Here is a 21,869-nt window from a genome sequence, read left to right as displayed (position 1 = left end):
CCGCATAGGAATCAATGGGGGAGCACATTTCCCCCCCTTTTGACCCACTTAGGGGTCGAATTTCTAAAAATCCCTTATTAGTGAGCACCTACGCCATGGTAGGAGTGCTCTCCCCGAATTTGGTGTTTCTAGGTCCAGCGGTTTGGCCTGGGCATTGATTTTACGGTGAGGGGACTTTCTTTTATATATATAGATGGTAACTTGAGCTAAAACAAGATTTTGCTATGACTGGGATTCCCAACAAAACATGTTACAGAGCTTCATAATCCTAGGTTGCTACTGGTCTATACTACTTAGAACTGTCTATGACTTTAGAGAATTGAGGGAGATGGGGGACTTCCGGTTTATGGCGGCGTGTCAGCAGACTCACCTCCCGGACCTCCCGGGGGTGAAGCTGCGCTCCAGCCGAAGGAGGGGGTGCACAAGCTCGTCACCCCCCAGGGACCCAGCTGAAGGGGCTCTGGCCAGGGGACTTATGAGAGGTCGCCTCTTCGCTGGCGGAATGCCAGAGAATTGAGGCGCCTCTCCATCCTGAAGGTTCTGCGTGCCGCAAGGCTGAATGGATTCAAGTGACGCCGACCGGGGCAAGCGTAGGTCGAGTGGCAGAAATGACTTTTAAAAAGGGGGTCTGAGGACCAACTATGAACGTGAGTCTAACGTAAGCAGTGGTTAAAGAGAACAGAAAGCTCCCTACCCCATTCTGTAAAATGGAAAGTGAGGCGGGTGGGGAAGGGATGCCTCCCAACCCCATGAACTTTTGAGGGGGAAGAGGACGGAGAAAGAGAAACCTTTTAAACCGAAACTAATGGAGAGCCCCAAACTGGAAGGAACCAACAAGCTGGCAAAGACTTTGGCAGAATCCATGTGCCCCCTACTGGACCAGATGAATAATCTCAAGGAGCAGATGTCGAAAATGACTCAGTGTATCACCACGCAGCAAACACAGATAAGCGAGACACTTAAAATGATGAATGAAACAGCTGAGAAGGTGAAAGAAGTGGACGCCACTGCACAAAAAGTGAAAAAGAAAGTTCAAAAGCTGGAAAAGAAGCAAGTTTCTATGGAAGATCAGCTGCTACAATTACAAATGGAAAAGGCTAATATGATTCTTCGCTTCCAGGGCTTGCCAGAGACTAAGGGAGAGAATCTGAAGGAACTAATGAGTGAAATATTGGCCCCGGTGACAGATATGAAGGCGGAATTCCTGTTAAACAAAATGGATGTGGCCTATAGGTCATATTCAGGATACATAAAGAAAAATAATCTGCCTGGGGAAATTGTGGTAAGATTCTCAAAGAGGCATGTGAGGGATGCAATCCTGAAAGCAGTATTTGGAGCACCCCTGAAAGTGGGGGGAAATACCATCAGAACATTGAAAGACATTCCATTTGAGATAAGACAAAGGAGAAAAAAATATAAAGAACTAATTCTTTTTCTACAGACAAATGCAATTGGGTATAGATGGTTAACTCCAGAAGGCGTAACCTTCAAAATCAATGATAAAAAAGAAAAGATTGATTCTGTTCAGAAAGCACGGGAATTTTTAAGAGTCCAGTAGGGTGGGCCAGGGGAAGAAGGAAAAAAAGGGATGGACAGTAAGTCCAAAGGCGAGCTGGACTTGGAATCTTTTGGGGAGGACTCTCTTTCAGAGAAAGGGGCAGCAGCCCCTAAAAGTTCTTATAAGCTTCGGAAGAGATTAGGCAAGGAGAAGTAAAGGCTGAAGGACTCTGAATTGTGCCTTTAAAAATGTTGAAATGAGATGCTTTGGGGTGTTTCTGTTTGACAGTTAAACTTTAAATTTAAGACTTGAAAAAGTGAATGCTAAAATTTAACTCAGTTGATAACGAGATTAACGGGAGTAAGACTAAATGTATGTCTAAGCTGGTGAGATGACCTCCTCTCTTGGGATTTTAGTCAGTAGTGGGTATCTTTCTTTATCCCTTAAATGTAGTTCCCTTCCTTATTTTCTGTTATAGTTTGTAGTGTTTAAAAAAATGCAATAAAAAATCCCCTCTGGGGGCTTAAAAAAGAAGAAGAGAGAATTGAGGGAGATGGGGTATGCTTGTGTATCAGACTGACTAAGGGCATATTCACACATTCATTTATCACTGGTAGACTGTATACTTGATTTGATGACTAGAGCCTGAATGTGTGAGTTAAGTCTATGAAAAGACTGAATTTTGGAGGTGACACGAAAATTCTGTCTGTAATATTAAATCTGCCAAAACTTATTCACACATTCAAATCACCCATTGGGCCCCTTCTCATTACTTTGGCAACTGGAAACTACAGCATGGATCCTTCCTGCACCACTTAAGTATTACCAAAGCCCCCAGGGACAGCTTCTTCACATGCCTCTAACTGTTCTTTCAAAAATTGTGGCAGTGCAGGCATGGGAAGAAGCAGCACTGTGGAGTTCTCTCACAGGACACAGGCAGCTCTTGTTGCTCCTGCAAATACAGAGACATTCATAATGGCAACAGAGCATCCACACTAGTTTTCCCCATGCCTTCCTTGCCTCAGACCCTCATATCTGCCCCCATCACAGGTCTTCTTTTTTAAAAATGGGAATTGCTAGATCACTATAGTGTTAGAACAATCCATCGCCATGATGTACTAATTCCCAGTTTTCAGTTTTTTAAAAAGGAAATCTCTCGCATTATTCATTGCTGACTATTAAAGGGAAAAGATACTGGCTGCACATTTCTCCTAACAATCCTGCAACAAAAAGGATTAGAGACTTAATTTTTTCTTTAATGTAGGTTGAAAATTAGAACATCATTTCAACAGAACATTATAATATAACTAGGAATAAGGCCCATTGTGGAACTAAATACAATGAGCTCTAGAAGGAGGCTCTGGGTGGGTGCCCCGGCCTTGGGCACTCAGCATCAATTTGCTGTGGTGACCTCAGCAGGGTATAATGACACAGAGTCCACTGTTTTCTCCTGGGGAACTGATCTCTGCCATCTGAAGAGCAGTTGTAATTCTGAATGATCTCCAGGCCTCACCTGGAGATTGGCAACAATGGTCCCCCAGGAGGAAAATTACATTCTTTCTCCACAGTGGGGACCAAAGCAGCTCACATCATTCTCCTCTCCCCCTTTTGATCTGCACAACAACCCTGAGAGGTAACTGAGGCTGAAAGTCTGTGAATGGTCTGAAACCACCCAACTCAGCTTCCACAGCAAAAACCTGGGTCTGGCAGATCCTGCTCTGAAGTGCTAATTGCTCCATCACACTGGCTGTTGTATCAATTGGTATCACAACTGAACTCCAAACAACAGATCTCTCTCTCCCCCTGAAGAAAATAACTGATGTGGAGGGTGGACTTTATGACATTCTATTCAGCTGAGGCCTCTCCCCTCCCCAAACTCTGGCTTCTGTAGACTCCACCACAAAATCTCCAGGAATTCCCCAACCTGCAGCTGGCAACCCTAGTCAGGACTGGCCCCAATGAGTCCCCCACAAAGGCCAAAGTAAGCCTGGAAACAGAACCAAGCTTAGTTACCTAGCAACAGCCACTGAGGGGAAAGTGAGCCCCAGAGCAGGAGGAAAAGATAATGTTTTGATGGCTGCTGGCCCACCTCAGCAGCCAGCAAGCCATGGAGGAGCCAAGCAGCAACAGAAACACCTTTGTCGGGAGAGACAGCCATTTTGGCAGTTTATTCTGAAAGGGAACTGTGGCCAGGCTGGCAGTGGGTGGGGGGGAGGCGTGGACCCAGCACCCAACCAATAGCACATGAGTACTCTTGAGTGGCAGTTGATGGGTTAATGGCTGATGGAGTGCAAAGCACAGCTAATGGGAGAGCTGGAAAGTGCCAATATGCCATGGCTTTTATATATATTAGATGATGCTATAGCAATTTAACTATTACTAATTTTTAAAACGCCCCCCTCAAAAAAACCCTCTCCTGTGGTGGTGGTGGTGGTGGTGGTGGGGCTCATGGAAGGCACAGACAAGGAAAGTGCAGGGACAACTTCCATGTAGATGCACCATTGCCACTGCAAATGCCTCTGCATTCACAGCAACAATGAGAGCTACACAGAGAATCAGCTCCATGTAGAAGCAGCCAGGTATGAAAAACCAAAGCATTTTAGTGTTCTCAGATCTGGATTATTAGTATCTCATTCAAACACTTAGTTTTGCATCTGGTGAAAATACATCTGGTGAAAGTCTCTACCTGAAGACTATTCAAACTATCATAAACAGCCTCTTTAAATCAAGAAAAGAAATTGTATGATCCCCACATATATGTTAAACAAAATAAAATTTTACATCAGCAGCTCAGGGTGCTATGGTCATAAAACCACCAAATTCATAGCTGGGAGTTATAAGAAAGCATATTGAAACTAAAACAAAAGGGCCTGGATAGCCCAAGGAAGCCTGATCTCATCAGATCTCAGAAGCTAAGCAGGGTCAACTCTGACAAGTACTTGGATGGGAGACCTCCTTGGAATACCAGCAGTCAGAAGGCAGGGGCAGGCTTTATTTAGCCACCTCTCTGAATATCCTCCAGGCCCCAGTAAGGGTTAGTCACCAGAGGTCACCGTGACTTCCAGGTGCACACAAAATAGGGTTGCCAAGTGCTTACCTGTTCCGGAGCGGGGGAGTCCAGCCTTGCTCCAGGAGTCTTCGCGCATGTGCAAAGCACGCACGTGCCGCAAGCACGTCACACGAAAGTGACGCAAGCACGTCGGGGATGTTGGAGGCGGGGCCACAATCATCCGAGGGAAAACCATAGAGTTTTCCCTCGGATGATTGTGGCCCCGCCCCCAACGTGCTTGCGTCACTTCCGTGTGACGTGCTTTGGGGGTGGGGTTCCCCCCGGGGGGCCCGATCCGGCGGTGGTGGGGAATGGGCCTCCCGGGTGGGGGTTTCCCCGCCCCCCAGGCGGACTTGGCATCCCTAACACAAAAGTACATGCACATATGAAAAAAATACCAAAGAAAGAAAGAAACTCTTCCTTATGAAGCAGAGGTTAAGAAACTGGTTATTTAAGAAATGACAAAAAGGGATGGGAAGTGATAGAGGTTTAGAAAATTTTGAATGGTATAGAAAATAATGACACCAAAACATTCCATGCCCCTTGACCAAAAGCCATTACATCTTACCACAATGATATGCAACTGAATTATTCTACTTGAGTTCTTAGCTCTAAAAGGAATTACATTAAAAACCAAAATCCAGCACTATGAATAAACACCTTCTGCTAATTAAATTAAGATCCCAAGGAGTCAGAAAGCAGGAAGGATAGAAATGGAATCTACAACATATTTTCCATTAGAGAAGTAATAAAGATCCAGCATCTGAAGCAAAAATTGGATAATGGTCCTTCCTCTTCAGAATATGGGGGAGGGGACTCTTTCCTAACAGAGAGGGTGTGGAGAGAGGGAGAAAAATAGAGACATCTACAGCCTGGTGGGATGACAGATTCTATTAGATCTGATTTTGCAATGCTACGAGTTGTTTCAGCAGGCCTAAGGGCAAATGCATACACAGACTGTCCAAATCAGCAGTGATATAAAGCAAGAACAACAACAAAAACCAGCGACTGCAGGACACTCACCAGTGGACCACAATGAAAATTTCCTCTGGAAAGGGGCACCAAAACAGCAGCCCATGTGTCCACCATCCCACCCAGCCCCAAGGCTAGTGGTCTATTCTTCTAGCATCACCGGGAAAAGCCCAGTGCAATCCAGTACTTCAGCCCTGCAAATATGCTCTGCTAGTAACTGGGAAACAAGCCTCCCAAAGGACAATACATCTTTTGATGGCTAGGCTGTGTTTGGGAGGTGGGAGGTGTGCCTGGGCCCATCTCCCAAGTTGCAGCAACTGCCCATATTCAGCTCTACAATCTCAGTGGTTTATTTCCCCTCAATGCCTTTTTCAGATTTTATCTCAAATGCCAGGCAGTGCATTCTTGGCATTCTAAGCTTTAGTGGGTGGTGGAGAAAAATCCACATGTCCCTTGTAAGAGAGGTTTGGATTCTCTTTAGAAACAGGCATGGAAAAACCACAAATCTGGGTGACATAGTTTACACATTAATGAAGTGTTAATTATGCCTATCAGGTTTATGGAAAGTTTGATTTGGATTATTTTCAGTAGGTGATTCACCTCTGTTCCTTCTGTGTTTTGAAATCAGTAAATGAAGGGTCACAACATAAGCAAAAAACCCATCCCCCTTTTCAATTATCTAAGGAAAGAGAAACAAATTCTGGTGATGTTACAAATGTTTCTCATCATGCCTGCTGTTACTTTGATTAAACGGGGAGGGCGGGGTATAAATGGAATAAAATAAAAATAAAAATAACAGTACCAAAAAATACTTCAGTTTGTATGAGAACACAAATTATAGGGGGAATGAGATGGCAATCAGAGGTGTGTATTTTTCTTGGTCATCTTTGAGCCATTAGCTCAATTGTCTGTAAATAGATACCTTCCCTTGTAAAACCTTGCCTTCTTTTGAGAAGCAGAGAAGATGCAATGTGTGTAGTCTCACTAAACAGGTGAGGTCTAAAAGCTACTGAGCTCATGTCTGGCAGGCTGAGTGTTTTTCTTTTTTATTCTAACAATAAGATACTGCACACACAAACCAAGGCTCATGGTAGAACCCAAACTAATAGTGTGGCTTCCCCCAAAATACTGTTAGTAACACTGCAAACTATGCACACAGTCCAGCCAAAGTTGAGCACTTTTAAACAAGGATGTTTGATCACCTTCTGGATGGATTTATGGTCTGCCTGCCAGCTAAAATCAGTTTGAGTGAACACTGAACAAACCAACCGTTCTTCATCAGTATTCAGCTGAGCATGTGCAATCTCATACTGTTTTCCTTCACATTTCCCACTTGGCCAGCTGCCTCCCGCAGTTTGCAATGTTTTAAAAATACTACCAAAAATTATGGTATTTTCAGAGTGACTTACAAATTGAGATCTCTGTTTCCCTTATAGCTGCATAAGTCAGGGTTCATTAATGGCAAAAAGTAGCTGAACAGTCTGGGTATAGATGAATTCACATATACACATTCTTGCATTGCATTACAGGAATTGTAGTCCCCTCTTGCATCCACCATATCTTATTGTTAGAGGTCTGTTCTACTGACAAAAGAAGTGTCTCAAAGCTGCATGGCTTGCACTCTTGGCCCATTTTTTTAAAATAGAAAAGGAAGGTAAACTGTTAAATTTTGAAATATTTCATGCATGTGCTTTATTGCCTTTCCCATAGGAATTGCAGTCATTGGGGGAGGCATCATAGCCATAGCACTCTAGGGCAATGGATCCTACAAGTAACCCACAAGTTCAAATTTACTTGGTGACCCACTTGAAAAAATCAGAGCATGCACAGATCAATAAAGTGAAAAAGCTTGAGACCCATGTTTTTCAGGCCCTGTGACCCATTTTTGAAATGGGACTCACAGACTGGGAAATACTGCTCTAGGAAATCACATGACTCTCATTCTGCTTGACAATGAGCTGCTCTGATTGGCTGCTTTCACATACAGAATAGAAAAAAATTAGGCAGGAAAGCCTGCAGAAGAGGCTACTGCAGAGGTGCAAAGTTATGTGATGTGGTAGTACCCAATCTAAATTCAGGCAAAAACATCAAGGCAATCTAGTGAGAGGCTTGTCTCATATGTAAAGGAATAGCTTGATCACAGTATGTTCTAATGTCAATTGTGTTCATTTTAAAGCTCTTGACATCTCTGCTCTTGGAGCCTATTAAATTTAAAGGGCTTGAATTAAGCACATCTTTCTCATGGATCACTCTGCCTTGATGTGGTGAGGGGGCTTGCATGGTTCAATGAGGCTGTGGGCTATGCCATGAAGGGCCACCCAGGACAGACAGGCCACAGCAGAGAACTCAGACAAAATGTGATCCACTGGAGAAGGAAATGGCAACCCACTCCAGTACCTTTACCAAGAAAACCCCACAAACAGTAACAAAAAGCTAAAAGATATGATGCCAGATGATGAGCCCCTCAGGTTGGAAGGTGTCCAATATGCTACTGAGGAAGAGCAGAGGGCAAGTACAAGTAACCCCAGAAAGAGTGAAGCGGCTGGGCCAAAGCCAAAAGGATGCTCGGTTGTGGATGTGTCTGATGGTGAAAGGAAAGTCCGATGCTGCAAAGAACAATACTGCATAGGAACCTGGAATGTAAGATCTATGAATCAAAGTAAGCTTGACATGGTCAAAAATGAGATGGCAAAACTGAACATTGACATCTTGGGATGGCTGTGAGAGCTGGACTATAAGGAAGGCCGAGTGCTGCTGAAGAATAGGTTCTTTTGAACTATGGTGCTGGAGAAGACTTTTGAGAGTTCCTTGGACTGCAAGGAGATCAAATCAATCAATCCTAAAAGAAATCAACCCTGACTGTTCCCTGGAAGGCCAGATAATGTTCAAATACTTTGGCCACCAAATGAGAAGGGAGCACTCACTGGAGAAGAACCTGATGCTGGGAAAGATTGAAGGTAAAAGAAGAAGGGAACAGCAAAGGATGAGATGGTTAGACAGAGTTATTGATGCAACAAACATTAAATTAAGCAAACTCCGGAGCACAAGAGAAGACAGGAGGGCCAGGCGTGATGTGGTCCATGGGGTCGCAAAGAGTCGGACTTGACTGTGCAACTGAACAACAGCAGTTAAGCACATGTTTACCACTTCCACTCAAATCAATAGCACTTAAAGGTGCTTACCTTTGGCTGGATCATGCCATATACTATAACCACACAAAGAGCAACTAGATATATACCCTAGTTAATCTGTTATTATTTTTTTGTTTGATTTACTCTATTCCCTTTCTCTTCATAAACTGAATTTATCAATCTACTTAGTGCAAAACCCTCATTAATATCAGCTGAGTCCAATGAACACACTCCAAGAAAATATAGAAAGCACAAAGGAAAATAGAACTGTACTGATTCTATTTTATTGTATATTTACAATATTGGGTCAGTTTAAGATTACCCTCCCAGATGCTTTTTCTATTGCTACTCAAAGAAAAAATTAAATTCCCAGTTTCACCTCCACCAAAGTAACAGCTGGCTTTTTCGTATCCAAAGTTTTCACAGATTAAAAATTACATCCAATGGTAGATAATTCAGCCGACCATGGTGACAAACTAGCCATCTGAAATTGGGGCCTCATCTTCCCACACCATTTTCCCGCACCATTATCAGATATCACTTGTTTCCAACTAGCAGCAGTGGGAAGTTGTTGCAAGTCTTGAGCTCTCCAGTTTCTTGGGCTGTAAACAGGTACAGACCACCACTTCACCCACATTTCTATTGTTAGCTATGCCACATAATCACAGAACATCTTATTATGAGGCATGTAGGCTGATTAGGTTTTAAAGGGGCTGTCCTTGTCTCCTGGCTGTCACTAGTCTGTGTGACTAGGTACTATCTGCCTACATAAAATTGGGGAACTTGATCCCCAGGATTTGGAATGATGTTCAGGAACAATCCGCCTCTTTATCTTTACTGGTCACCACAGGAGAAATTCTGCACTTCACTGAATGTCTACCATGTCTTCTGCTAGTTTAAGATGGAAAGTGCAAGCTTGACTGAGGAGGTGAAGAACACACTAATAGGGTTAGATGGTATAAGGCAAAGAATCTATACTACTGCTTCATTGGGCTGCAGATAGTGAATAAGAAAACACCCAGTATGCAGATATTGCTGAAAATAATAGGTTGCTGTGAAAACCAGTCCTTCACCTATGATGGCTGTTCTTTAAAAACAAACAAACATAAAAACATTAAGTACACTGGATTCTAAATTGGAAGCCACAGTATAACCCGTGGCAGAGTCATGGCCATATAGTAAAATCGTACATTCAGATTTTCTCTGAACCTAGAAACTTCCTTCATTTTGCTTACTACCCATCTCCACTTGCAAGTAAGTACAGAAAGGGGGGGGGGAGAATGAACAGTATGTATTTGTAACACCAAATCAGATTTAATTCTGGCAAATGGAACTTGTCTTTGGTAACCAGACCATAGTTGTTGGTGCTTTTAAAAAAAAGAAAAGAAAAGAAATTCTGAGGCTATTTTTGCTCTAGAAAAGGATCAGAGGGAGAATCCCATTCAGCATAGGAACCCAGCTAGATCCTGTTCTTATAATGTATTTGTTAATAGTGTCTCAGCTTCCCTCTGTGACTTTGCAAAGCTTCATCTGTTCATATGACTGAGTTTCTCAGTAATTAGTGTGAATACTCAAGATCACACTTCTTTTTATGCAACATGAAATATCCACAAAATAGTATAATTTCCCAGTGTTTACTTGCAACATTAGCTACAACTGCAAGTTTGTAATGCAATCCTTTCTAAACCCACTAGGGATGCCAGCCTCCAAGTGGGATATGGGGACAACTTGGCATTACAGCTCATCTCCACTACAGAGATCAGTTCCCCTAGAGAAAATGGCTGTTTTGGAGGGGGAATGCTATGGCATTCTACCCCACTGAGGTCCTTGTTCTCCCCTGGCTCCACCCCCAAATCTCCAGGAGTTTCCCAACTTGAATCTGGCCACCCTACCGCCCATCCCCCACTGGTGGCCAGAGGGGACTGGGTAACCCTAAAACCCACTGTCAATGGGATTTGAAGGGTGTAACTCTGTTTAGGACTGCATGGTCAATCATCATTTCAGGTTGAATTATGAGGAATATATTTTATGGCTGTTGTTCAGTATCTGAGATGCGTACTGGTTCAGGTTTTCAGTTACACCACATCCACTATACCACAACCAGCTTTAAAGGAGGATTAAACAAATTCATGGAGGACAGATCTTTCAGCTGCTGACCATGATACCTAAATGGAACTCCAGGATGAGAGGAAGGATGCTTCTGATTTTTGAGGGTTACAATGGGGGTGGCATTGCCTTCATGTCTTTCTTGTAGAATTTCTGGAAGCCCCTGTCTGGCCAATGTGGGAAACAGAGTTCCAGGGACCTTTGGTCTGATCGAACCAGCCTCTGTTCTATGTTTTTATTGTTTAGTGTTGTAAACTCTGATGGCCAAAGCTCACTGGTAACCTTGACAAGGCATGCTCTCTTAACCTAACCTGCCTCACAAGTGTTGCATACATACGCAGTTGACTAGTGCAGGATCATTACATTGTATCAGTTCTTCGCATCTGGATTTTTCTGTGTGAACAAGCCAGTCCAGTTGCAAATGATTGCTACAGCACAATGGTAGCAAAACATCAAAGTGTGGATGCAGCCAAGAGTATTAGGAGAGAGAAAAAAGGAATATGCAAGTGCCATAATTTGCTTTCTTCCTCTTTCATTTTTTAAATTTTTGTAACATCTATCCTGATAAAAAGTTCTGATGATCTTGAAAGCTTGTGTGATGTTCTGTGTCATAATAAAAATGTATTACATGGATTTTGTTTCTGGTTCTGGATTTTGCATGGGCCAATTTAGCTGTTAACAAGTATAACCTCATATATGCCGCCCTTGAAGGAAGGGCGGGACTTTAAGGGGATTGTCTCCACCCTGATGTTTCTTGCACGCCTGATTTGTTCAAAAGGTCTTGATTTGCCAAGGAAAGAACACTTTTTTGCAACATCTGGCACAGCATTATATGGAAAGTGACACCTCTAACAGTTTCAATATAACACAAGATTGCCCTGAGGAAATGTGATGTAGACCACAAAAGCTGATACCACAACAAATCTGTTAGTCTTTCAAACGCCACAAGACTCCTCTCTGGTGGTGGCGACACAGAATCAATGAGAGATCCTCCCAGCAAATGTAATGTAACCTATGCTGCAGGGCTAGCACGAATCCAAAGACGCCGGCTAAAGCAGTATAGTAGCACCCCGGGGGAGGGAAAGGAGAGAAGCCATGCAGACGTAACCACTCAGCTTCCCACGTCTTCATTCGGTAAGACTAGAGCTGTCTCCAGAGCCCGCCTCCACGGCAAGAGCAGAGGGCAGAGTTTGTAGCACCTCTGCCCCGCGCCTTCGCTCTGAGAGTTTGTATGGGAATGCAGCGACAGCACGGAGCTGTGGCGGGGAAGGGATTCTCCAAAAGCGGCTGTACTGACCTGCTGGCTCATCTGGAGGAGTTTCCTGTGGGCCCCCACATTATGGCTCCCCTTTCCAAAGGACCTCGGCGGCCGTGAAGCAGCCCCCAAAGAAACTCCACACAGTCCAGCGGCAGCGGCTCTTCGTCTCGAAAGGAGGCGGCCCTGCTGAGCTCCCGGGGCGTGTGTGGGCCTTTGGCCCCTCCCCCGCGCGTGGAGAAGGAATGTCTTCTGAGAGAAGCTTATCAGTCATCTCGGGCGGGAGTCTCCTTTTCCCAGCAGCGCTGCTCCCCGGTGAGGCCAGTGGGTTACCAGGAGCCAAACGTAAACAGCTCGGGAGAGAGAGGAGATCCGGCGCCAAGTGGGGCTCGACAATCAGCCCTTCCTTCCCAAAGAATGGACTCCCTTGAACGGTTGAGAGCGCTCGTCAGGGACCGGCTGTGACTAGGGGCCACTGAGTTGTTTACCGTCCAACTGCCGTCGACCGGACACAGAGGCTGCCCGGGATTGCTAAACTAGCTATTCTGGTCCGGCCACCTGCACAACTTCACCAGCCCCCATGGCCGTATCTCAGGCCGTGCCCTTGAAATGGGGGAAATAAATTTCACTGCTAGTTAAACATCAACTGAGATTGTAGAGCTGGCTTTGCTCACTGCCATGGGTCTGTAAACCAAGTGAAGAGAGGGGTGTGTGGGACTCCCACAGTGGGAGGAAGGCGCAGGGGGCCCTCAGCGCTGCTGCAACTTTCGGGAAGCTTTATTTCCCACACACACACGTCTCCAGGTCCCACCGGGAGGTTGGCATCTGCACCTCACCTAGGGCACAGGAACACCTCGGCCGGCCCTGTGTGGGAGAGAGACCATGAATGAGAGGCGGGTGTAAGGCTGATAATGAAAGGTGTGCAACTGTGTACTTCCAGTATACATCTGCATAGCTGGACCAGCTATGTGCATGCTTTTCTCTCTATTATTCTTCCCTGAACTAGCACAATCTTCAGCATTTCCAGTTTGCACATACTTTCTTCTCCAATAATTATCAGCTTGAGTTTTAAATTATTTTCCCTTTAAAATGTGCTGATTTTGTGCAATTGCATCCATTCATAAAAGCTGCCCTCTCCATTTAATTGGATGTGGGGGTTTTAATGCCTGCTAAAAAGAAAAGGAGAGAAATAAGCCAAGTGTCTCAAGATGAACAAGCACATGGGTACAATGGTATATTTACTGCTAAAACTTTCTAAGAATTCACATGTTGCAAGCTGTACATGTATTTACTGTATGTACTTGCATATGCCTGTTCATAAGAAACAACCAACATACATTCACTTTACTAATGAAACTGGGATACAATTCCTGTCTGTAGAAGAGAAGAAGAGATTGGATTTATACCCTGCCCTTCACTTGGAGTCTCAGAGCGGCTTACAAACTCCTTTCCCCTCCCCACAACAGACACCCTGTGAGGTAGGTGGGGCTGAGAGAACTCTGAGAGAACTACTCTTTCAATGACAGCTCTTACAGAACTATGGATTGCCCAAGGTCATCCAGCAGCTGCAAGTGGAGGAGTGAGGAATCAAACCTGGTCCGAACACTTAACCACTACACCAAACTGGCTCTCAGCAGCAGTAGAAAAGAGCAAGAGTCTAGTAGCACCTTAAAGACTAACAAAATATGTGGCAGGGTATGAGCTGCCACATATTTTGTTAGTCTTTAAGGTGCTACTGGACTCTTGTACATACACTGAATGTAGTATGAGAATTACTAGAGGCGCATAAAAAGAAAAATGTGCACACTGCACACAGACTGTATGTGCATTCACTGTGACTTTTGAATGGCTAGTTTCAGTACTGATTGAAAGGGGAAGTGCAAGACAATGACTGGGTGACTAGATAATGTGCAGTTTCTGTACAGACTATTTACTTGCAATGTTCTCTTATGGTGCAAGAATTCACATGTTTCAAAAAAGGAAGTGGGATGATAAAGAAGAATGACAAATCAAGGCCTGTGGTATGAACTATGTCTCCTCCTGCAATTTTCAGTAGCAGATCATTTATTAGTTTCCATGGCAGCTTCCGATCGATACACTGTCAATTAAAATAATGATCTATGACATTAATTAAACTATGATGAGGAACAACATTAAAATCACACATGACTTCTTAAGAACCAAGAAGAAAAAAGAAGAGAATGCAACAAAAAGTGTGGATGAACAGAAAAGATTTTCCTTAGTGCCCGAAGAGAGGTAGGCCAAATGCCAGCTGAAAAGCTGTAAGGAGACAGTTCCAGAGATGAGGCACCATTACAGAAAAGCCTAGTAAATACTCTGTCCCTAAAGTGGGGAGTGCACAGAACAGGGCCACAGCTGACCATCTGGGAGCAACTGGCCCTTTGTGACCTCAGATTATTGTTATAGATGGGATATCGTCAAGGGAAACCACAGGTACTTGCTTTTTACACAGAAGGTAGCATCAATATCAGAAAGAACTACAAAGAAAGGGCTTTTGTGGTGTTACTATGTAAGTAGATCCATGTGCTTTGGTTTGTAAGATATGGCCATAAGGATGAAAGAAGTTGCAAAACTAAGTATACCAGTACTATGCTTTTCAGAAGTGTATATGACTTATGCCATTAACATGTAAACATCTAAAACAATTACCGCTGATTATACCAATAATGTGTGTGTATAGACAGAGAAAATCAAAATAAAACCCATGTAATACCGCTGGTGAGACTAGCCAAATGAACACAGAACTCAGTCTGCAAGCTTCCAAAGTTTGCCAGAACTCTTCAGCACTCTGAATGTTAACAAAAAAACAAAACAAAAACAAAGGCAGGAGAAGATAAAAAGAGATGTTTCTGCCTCTGCCGGTCTGTAGGAAGGCTTATGACAGAGCTCAGAAATATGAACCCTGTTTTGGGTTATATTGGGCGGTACTAATAAAAAAACACCCTGACCTGGATGGCCCAGGCTAGCCTGATCTCATCAGATCTTGGAAACTAAGCAGGGTCAGCCCTGGCTAGTATTTGGATGGGAGGCCTCCAAGGAATACCAGGGTCATGACACGGAGCCAGGCAATGGCAAACCACCTCTGAACATCTCTTGCTCTGAAAACCCTATGGGGTCAACATAAGTCAGCTGTAACTTGATGGCACATTTCACCACAATAAAAAAGCATTACATGGCTTCTGGTTTTGGATTTTTCTATGGACCAACTGTCAGACTCGGGCCCTGGATTTATTGTCTTTGTATGACTCTGTAATATTAACGCTTAGTTTTGCTTTTGTAACCCTGCTTGTTAGGCACACCTGGTATTGCTCTAAGCCCTTATCTTTAGCCCTCACTGACATGGCATTCCTAAGGGGGGGGAGTAAGTGTGAGTGTGAATGTCTGTAGGTAGGATGCGCCAATCCTAACTCTTCTTCATGCAGGGTTCTCAGGTTCTTGCGTGAGAAACAACCTTAGGAGAGATAAGACTTTGGGCATGGCTAGTTGGGTTGTATGTCTCACATGACTGTTAGTAATGCTGGTGTGGGTGAGGTATGCGTGGAATGTGGGGCCCCATCTTTATTATTGATTCCCAAGCCTAGCATCGCCAGTTCTGAGAAAGACGTTTGCCTCTACAGTTAACCAAATCTTTCCAATAAACTTTCAAACGAAGGATTGTGTAAGAGTGGTTCTACTGGGATTCTGACAGATTGTCAGAACTCTACTTCTCCCACCCAAACCCCCCTTTCTGTGTGAGAGATGGGGAACGGTGGGAGGGACGACAAACCAGGCGTAGGTACAGACCTGCCTGCGCCTGACCTTCTACAGCCAGCTGACGAGGCAGAGGAGGACATGGATTTGGATTGTGATCCTTTGCTCCTCCAAACCCCAGATCGTTGGGCTGAGACAGAATTGGAATCCGGAGGAGAGCAGGAGAATTCGGACCAGCGAACCGGGACCCTGGGAGGGCTAACGACTCCAGAGCAGGAGATCACAGAGACTCCCAGGAGGCCCGGCATTCATTGGGGGAGACAGACCCTCTTCAATCCTGCCAATTTCTGGAAAGAGGTGAGATACCTGAAGGAACTCATGCAGCAGTTGAACCGACAGTTACCCCAGGTGGTTCGAGAGCTGATGGAGCATGAATCCGCCAGACTGCCAGAGGAGAGGCAAGTTCCGAGATGGGGAGAGACTCCTGACCGTTGGCGACCCTGAGATGCGCTGGAGGCCATGTTTGATGGGTGCCCCAAGACACTGTGGTTTTTCATGATCCAGGTACACAACATGTTCTGTGACTGGGGTCACACTTTCCTCTTGGATGAGCAGCGTGTGGACTATGTTGGCTCCAGATTGAGGAGCCCTGCAGCCGACTGGCTTGTGGCCCTGTATAACACCGCGGCACCAGAACTGGGGGACCTGGATGCCTTCATGATGGCTTTTCAGTGGAAATTTGAGGATTCTTTGGAATTAGAGAAAGCCTGGACCCAACTGTGAAACCTCCACCAGGGCAACCACTCGGTCCAGGAATATTCAAAGGATTTTAAAGTGACCACCGCCAAGCTCCGGGAGTGGTCAGATGAGGTGCTGGTGGAATTTTATCGAGCCAGCCTCAACTCCATGGTTCTTGAGAAGGCACTGGCTCAGGATGATCCCCCAACACTAGCAGGTTGGATCTGGGTGACTTGCGAGGTGGAGAATCGTTGCAACCTGGTAAAGTTCTACCACTGTGGAGCCTTGACCCTGACAAGGGAAGCACGCCACAGAGAGTGTGACCGAGGCAGTCCCCAAGGGAGGGGGAGCCGTGAGTGGTGATCAAGAGAGGGGCCCAACCCCGGGAGCATTCGGGCCCAGGAGAACAATCATGATCGTCAGGGGCACCACCGCGAGGAACCCAAGGAGCAGAACACAGAGCAGCTGAGAGGGGGGGAATCCTCCCAAGCGCTGCAAGCCACTGATGTTCCATTCACCAGTAGCCACTTCGATGAAGGGACTGCATCTCAGCCGCAGGGAAACAACCAGGACCTGCTATGAAAGGCGCCAACCAGCAGGTCCCCGAATCCCAGGTGCATGAAGATGGCACCTCTTTATTTATTTTTACTGTGACAGTGTTAAACCTCACAGTGGGAACTCAGTTAAGAGTACGGGCTCTCTTAAACTCTGGTTGCTCTCATGACCTAATCAGCCCTTCCCTGGTAATGGGACTGGGAGCTGGGGTGGTCAAGTTAGCTGACCCTGTGGTTTTCACCCAGATGGACTGGCACCACAATGCAATCGTGCCAATATCAGACAGTAGATTTAACGGTGGAGGTGGGAGAACATTGGGAATGGAGGGCATTCATAATACACCCCATGGCCCAATTCCCAATGGTGTTGGGGGGCCCTTGGTTAGCGGCGCATGACCCCTATGTGCAGTGGAGCCGCGGCCCAATGACTTTTCTAGACCCAAGGCGTAAGGAGCACCAATGGAACCCCAAGTGTGGGTGGGAAACTTGCCCTGTTCCCGTGAGAGTATGCCTGGCCTGAGAAGAACTCAACGCCATCCCCTTGGAATACAGAGACCTGGGGAAAGTACTTGAGGAGAGGGAAGCAGATGAATTACCCCCTCACTGAAAGATTGACTGTGCTATTGCGATCCTAGAAGGGCATAAAATGCCTAAGGGGGAGCTGTATGCTATGAGCCCCGCAGAGAGGGAGGAATTACACTGATTCATTGACAAGAACCTGGAGCGGGGTTTCATCCGACCAGCAACGTCCCCTTTTGCAGTCCCTGTGTTATTCAGGAAGAAGAAAGATGGGGGGCTCCGATTGTGTACTAATTAAATATATTAAATAAAAGAGGTGCCAAAATACATCCTTGTTTTACTCCTCTGTCTGACCTGATCATCTTTGTAAGATGACCTTGAGGATTACATTGTACCCTAACAAAAGTGTTTTTATGGAGAGCTCTCAATAGAAACAATAAGCGCCTATCTATTGTAGAGGATTTCAACTTTTCCCATAGGGTAGTTCTTGAGACAGAATCAAATGCAGATTTAAAATCTATGAAAGCTGCATACAGTGAGGTTAAAGAGTTCGTGGAGTATTTGGAAATTAAATGGTTCAGTATCACACACTGATCTTGACATGACCGTCCCTTTCTAAAGCCTGCTTGCTCCTGTCTCAAAAAGTCTTCCTGCTCCATCCAGTCTTTTAGCTTCCACTGTAAATGTTTTGAGTAAAGCTTACTTATTATACTTAGGAGACTGATCGGCCTATAATTAACAGGGTCCGCTCTGTTCCCTTTCTTGTAAATAGGCACTATTATTGCCACCCCCCAGTCTTTAGGAATTCTACCAGTTCTATCTATAGTTGTAAATAAAGTAGCAAGAACTGGAACCCACCACTCAAGGTTCCTCTTAATCAGGTCTGCACATATGAGATCAGAGCCTGGGGCTTTATTGGAACTCAAGGTCTGTATAAGATTCTTAATTTCTTGAGGATGCACAGGGGGCCAAGAGGGTAAAATACCTATATCCAGGTCCTCTGTTGCAGCCTCATCCTGGCCTTGGTAGAGCTGCTCAAAATATTTCTCCCAAATTTCAGGGAGAATTGTATTACTGCACACTGAGGGAGGTCTAGTAGTACAGTTGGAGACCAAATTCCAAAATAAACAGGGATTTTTATCTCTACATGCTGAGCTTAGTTGCTCCCATGCCAGGACTATGGCTTCCTTCTTCTTCCGCCGTATCAAGGCCTTATATTGTTTCTTTAAGTTTTTCATATCCTCAAGAGTATCCTTGTCCTCGTCACACCTATATTTGATGTACATAGCATTAAGAGCACTTTTCATAGTTCTGCACTCTTTATCAAACCAAGGCTTGGAATTACTATTGGTTAATCTATTTTGTTTGGAGCAAGGCTTCCCCATTACATTTTGTATTTCTTTTATAATTTGAGCATAGGCATCCAGATGTAAGTCTTCTTGACCCTCAATTCCTAACTTAGTTAAAAACTCATCAAGAGCCCCAGAACTCAAAAGCTCTGCAATTTCTTTCTCTCTCCTTTCATTCCAAGGTACCCTATAATACTCATTTCCTTCCTCATTCTCCTGCAGATGTAAATCTATGATTCGGGGATCACAGTTCGGTGCCACAAATCTCAGAATAGTAGGGAAGTGATCACTCTCTAAATACGAGGAGACTTCAAATAGTTCAACCAGATTTAACACATTTCCTGAGACAATAATATAGTCTATGACACTCCTCCTCTCACCAGAGCAATAGGTAAATTCAGCTGGATAATCTGTAGGATATGAACCATTTAAAATATGACAATTAATGCCATTTACCATTTGCAAAAAACCATAACCAGCAGAATTAAACTTTTGATCTTTTGAACATCTCACAAGTGGGGGGGAAGGTACTTGCTCCTCTGGGGGACAGGTATTATATCTTTCATAGAGAAAGTCGTTATTTGGACCTATTCTAGCATTAAAATCTCCCCCAACTATCAAATATGCAGTAGGATGCTCCATAATTAAATTCCAGATGTACGTTTCAAGACCTGCCCAATCTATATCTTTCTGTGGGGGACAATAGACATTAATAATTAAACATGTTGTCTGGGAATACGTCAACACTAATGCCATAGCCACTTGATTAAAGGAAGCCAGTTGTTTAGCCCTTACATTCAAAATAGTTGATATTAAAATACCCAACCCCCCTTTTGCTCTCCCTCTTTTAGAGGGCAGTGCTTGCAGATCATATGCTTTATACCCATTAAAAATAATGGGATCTACCCGCCAAGTCTCTTGAAGCAAAATTACATCAAACTTCCTCAAAAAAGTTACAGTTTCAACATCCCTCAATCTATTAACCCATCCCATGACATTCCATGACATTAAGGAGATAGTCTGTGAGTTGTTGTGTCCATCAAAGGAAGTTGAGTTATGTAGTCAATCAGAAGAAATCAAATCCAATTGGCCTGTTGGGTCACTAAACACGCATCCATTACTAAAGTCCATCACAGGCTCGACGCTTTTAACAGGACCCAAAACCGTTCCTTTAGTTGGACACCTGGATGGATTCCCCTCCATAGAAGAGCTTGAAATTTGGACCTCAGAATTAGGAATTAAGTCCACTGGTGCAATTGCAGAATGGAAATTTATCATGCTTAACGGCTGTGCAGTGGTCAGGTGGCTTCCGCTGTCATCCTTCTTCTTGTCATTTCTTACTGCTTCCATATCTGTTTTAAGATTATTGCAATCCAATAGTGTAACCAAATCCTTAACAGAGTTTGTTGTAGTTTCGAAACAGTCCATCTCTTCATGAGCTTTACAGGGGTGTTGTAATGAAGTCTTCCTGAGAGTATTGGAGTCTAGATTTCCACATTGACTTCCCAAGGCCAATAAGCTGTTCTTCAACAGCTCCAATCTGTCCACGATGACAACTTGATCTTCTCTTGGGAGTTTTGGGAATACATCTTTCAATTCTTCCTCCACAGAATTATCCAGATTTAAACTAGTATAATTAGAAGCTGTAGTGGATGGAAACTTCCTTAACGATTTATCAGTCTTATACTCCACATCTAAATCGGGTGGTTTATCCTCCTGCGGAGAGAAATCCATCAGATCGGGTTGGTCAGATATCGTCTTATTCCTTCCTATATTCATTTTACGGATCGTGGGCAAAAGTGAAACTGGTTTCGAGGTATTTACAAATACTCGTGCTGGAAAGATCCCTTTTTTCCTAAGGGCTATGTTCTGTTTCATCATTAAAGAGGGAAAGTGTCTGCTATAAAACGTGAGTAACACTCTCTGGACTTGAGTCGGCTGGCTAATCAATTCTATAGCTTCCAAATCAATCCTGGAGACTCGTACACCAAGAAGAGTACTCAAATGTTTAAGTGCCATCCATCTGGTGTTCCACCTTGGAATCCTGCCTTGAAAACCACAAATAGTTAGACAAATTTGCTTTGATTGTAGGGTCAGATGAGACCTATGGCTCCCGTCATCAGTTTTTGTTGTAAAAGGGAGAATATTAGTTGAATCTTTAGCTCTGTTTGTTAAACAAGCCGTCGTCTTATCCGGTATGTTATCATGTATGTTATCAGTGCCTGGAGAGTTTCTGAGCTTACTCACAGCACAAGCACAAGCCCTAGGTTTCAAGTCCGATAAATTCTCAAGCTTCTCCTTGATTTCCTTTAAATATTCCAATATATGCTTAACTGTATGGAAAATCAGATTTGTTATGCTACAGAGATTCCCCTCACAGTCACAACAAGGCACACCTGTTGGCATATTGCCGGGGAAAATTTCCTCATTGTCTGCCTTCGCCGCAAATCGATTAGAGACTGGAATGTTATAAATAGCAACAGCAGGAGTTCCTCCTCTGACAAAGTCATCTATCTTTGTTTGCTTGCTTTTTGGAGGAGAAAAAACCTCCTCCGCGTCTCTAGAGCGTTTTAGGCGTTTCCCTTCGGTCATTATGGCTGTTGAAGCAGATAAGCTCAGGAAAACACTTAAAACTACAGCAAGTCCAAGTCCAAGTCCAATTATAAGGTTCCCAACATCGGCAGTGATAACAAGGAAAAAAAGGAATCTCAAAAGACAGCACAGAATAAAAATACTTATTCTAAAGCAGAGCAGCAGCTTTCCCCTCACTGTCGGCACAACGCCATCTTACAATCTTATAGAGGTTTAAATGCTGTGTCCATGTCGAATGCCTACCCTCTACCCCTCATAAAAGACTTTTGGGGGGAAGCAGCGAAAGGGAAAATTTTCACCAAATTGGATCTGCGGGACGCGTACTTTCAGGTCCAAATCTGAGAGGGGAATGAATATAACACAGCTTAAAACCCCGCTGGGGTAGTTTGAATATC

General features: G+C 44.2%; 1 protein-coding gene across 1 annotated transcript in view; it reads right to left on the bottom strand.

Annotated features, from left to right (window-relative positions):
• SH3TC2 (SH3 domain and tetratricopeptide repeats 2) overlaps window positions 1–20,760 on the bottom strand; it is an 82,010-nt gene extending 61,250 nt beyond the window's left edge. Inside the window, exons 1-2 of the mRNA XM_015412636.1 lie at window positions 20,004–20,760; window positions 18,519–19,292 (exon numbers count right to left, since the gene is read on the bottom strand). Coding sequence (XP_015268122.1) covers window positions 18,519–19,292; window positions 20,004–20,760 — 1,531 coding nt within the window. The remainder of the gene's footprint in view (window positions 1–18,518; window positions 19,293–20,003) is intronic.
• Between the last annotated feature and the right edge of the window lie 1,109 nt (window positions 20,761–21,869).

Source organism: Gekko japonicus, unplaced genomic scaffold (assembly GCF_001447785.1).
Source record: "Gekko japonicus isolate JY-2015 unplaced genomic scaffold, Gekko_japonicus_V1.1 scaffold222, whole genome shotgun sequence".
In the NCBI taxonomy this organism is placed as follows: Eukaryota; Metazoa; Chordata; class Lepidosauria; order Squamata; family Gekkonidae; genus Gekko; species Gekko japonicus.
Note: the sequence above shows the minus strand (reverse complement) of the source record. Positions and strands in the feature narration are given on the sequence as shown.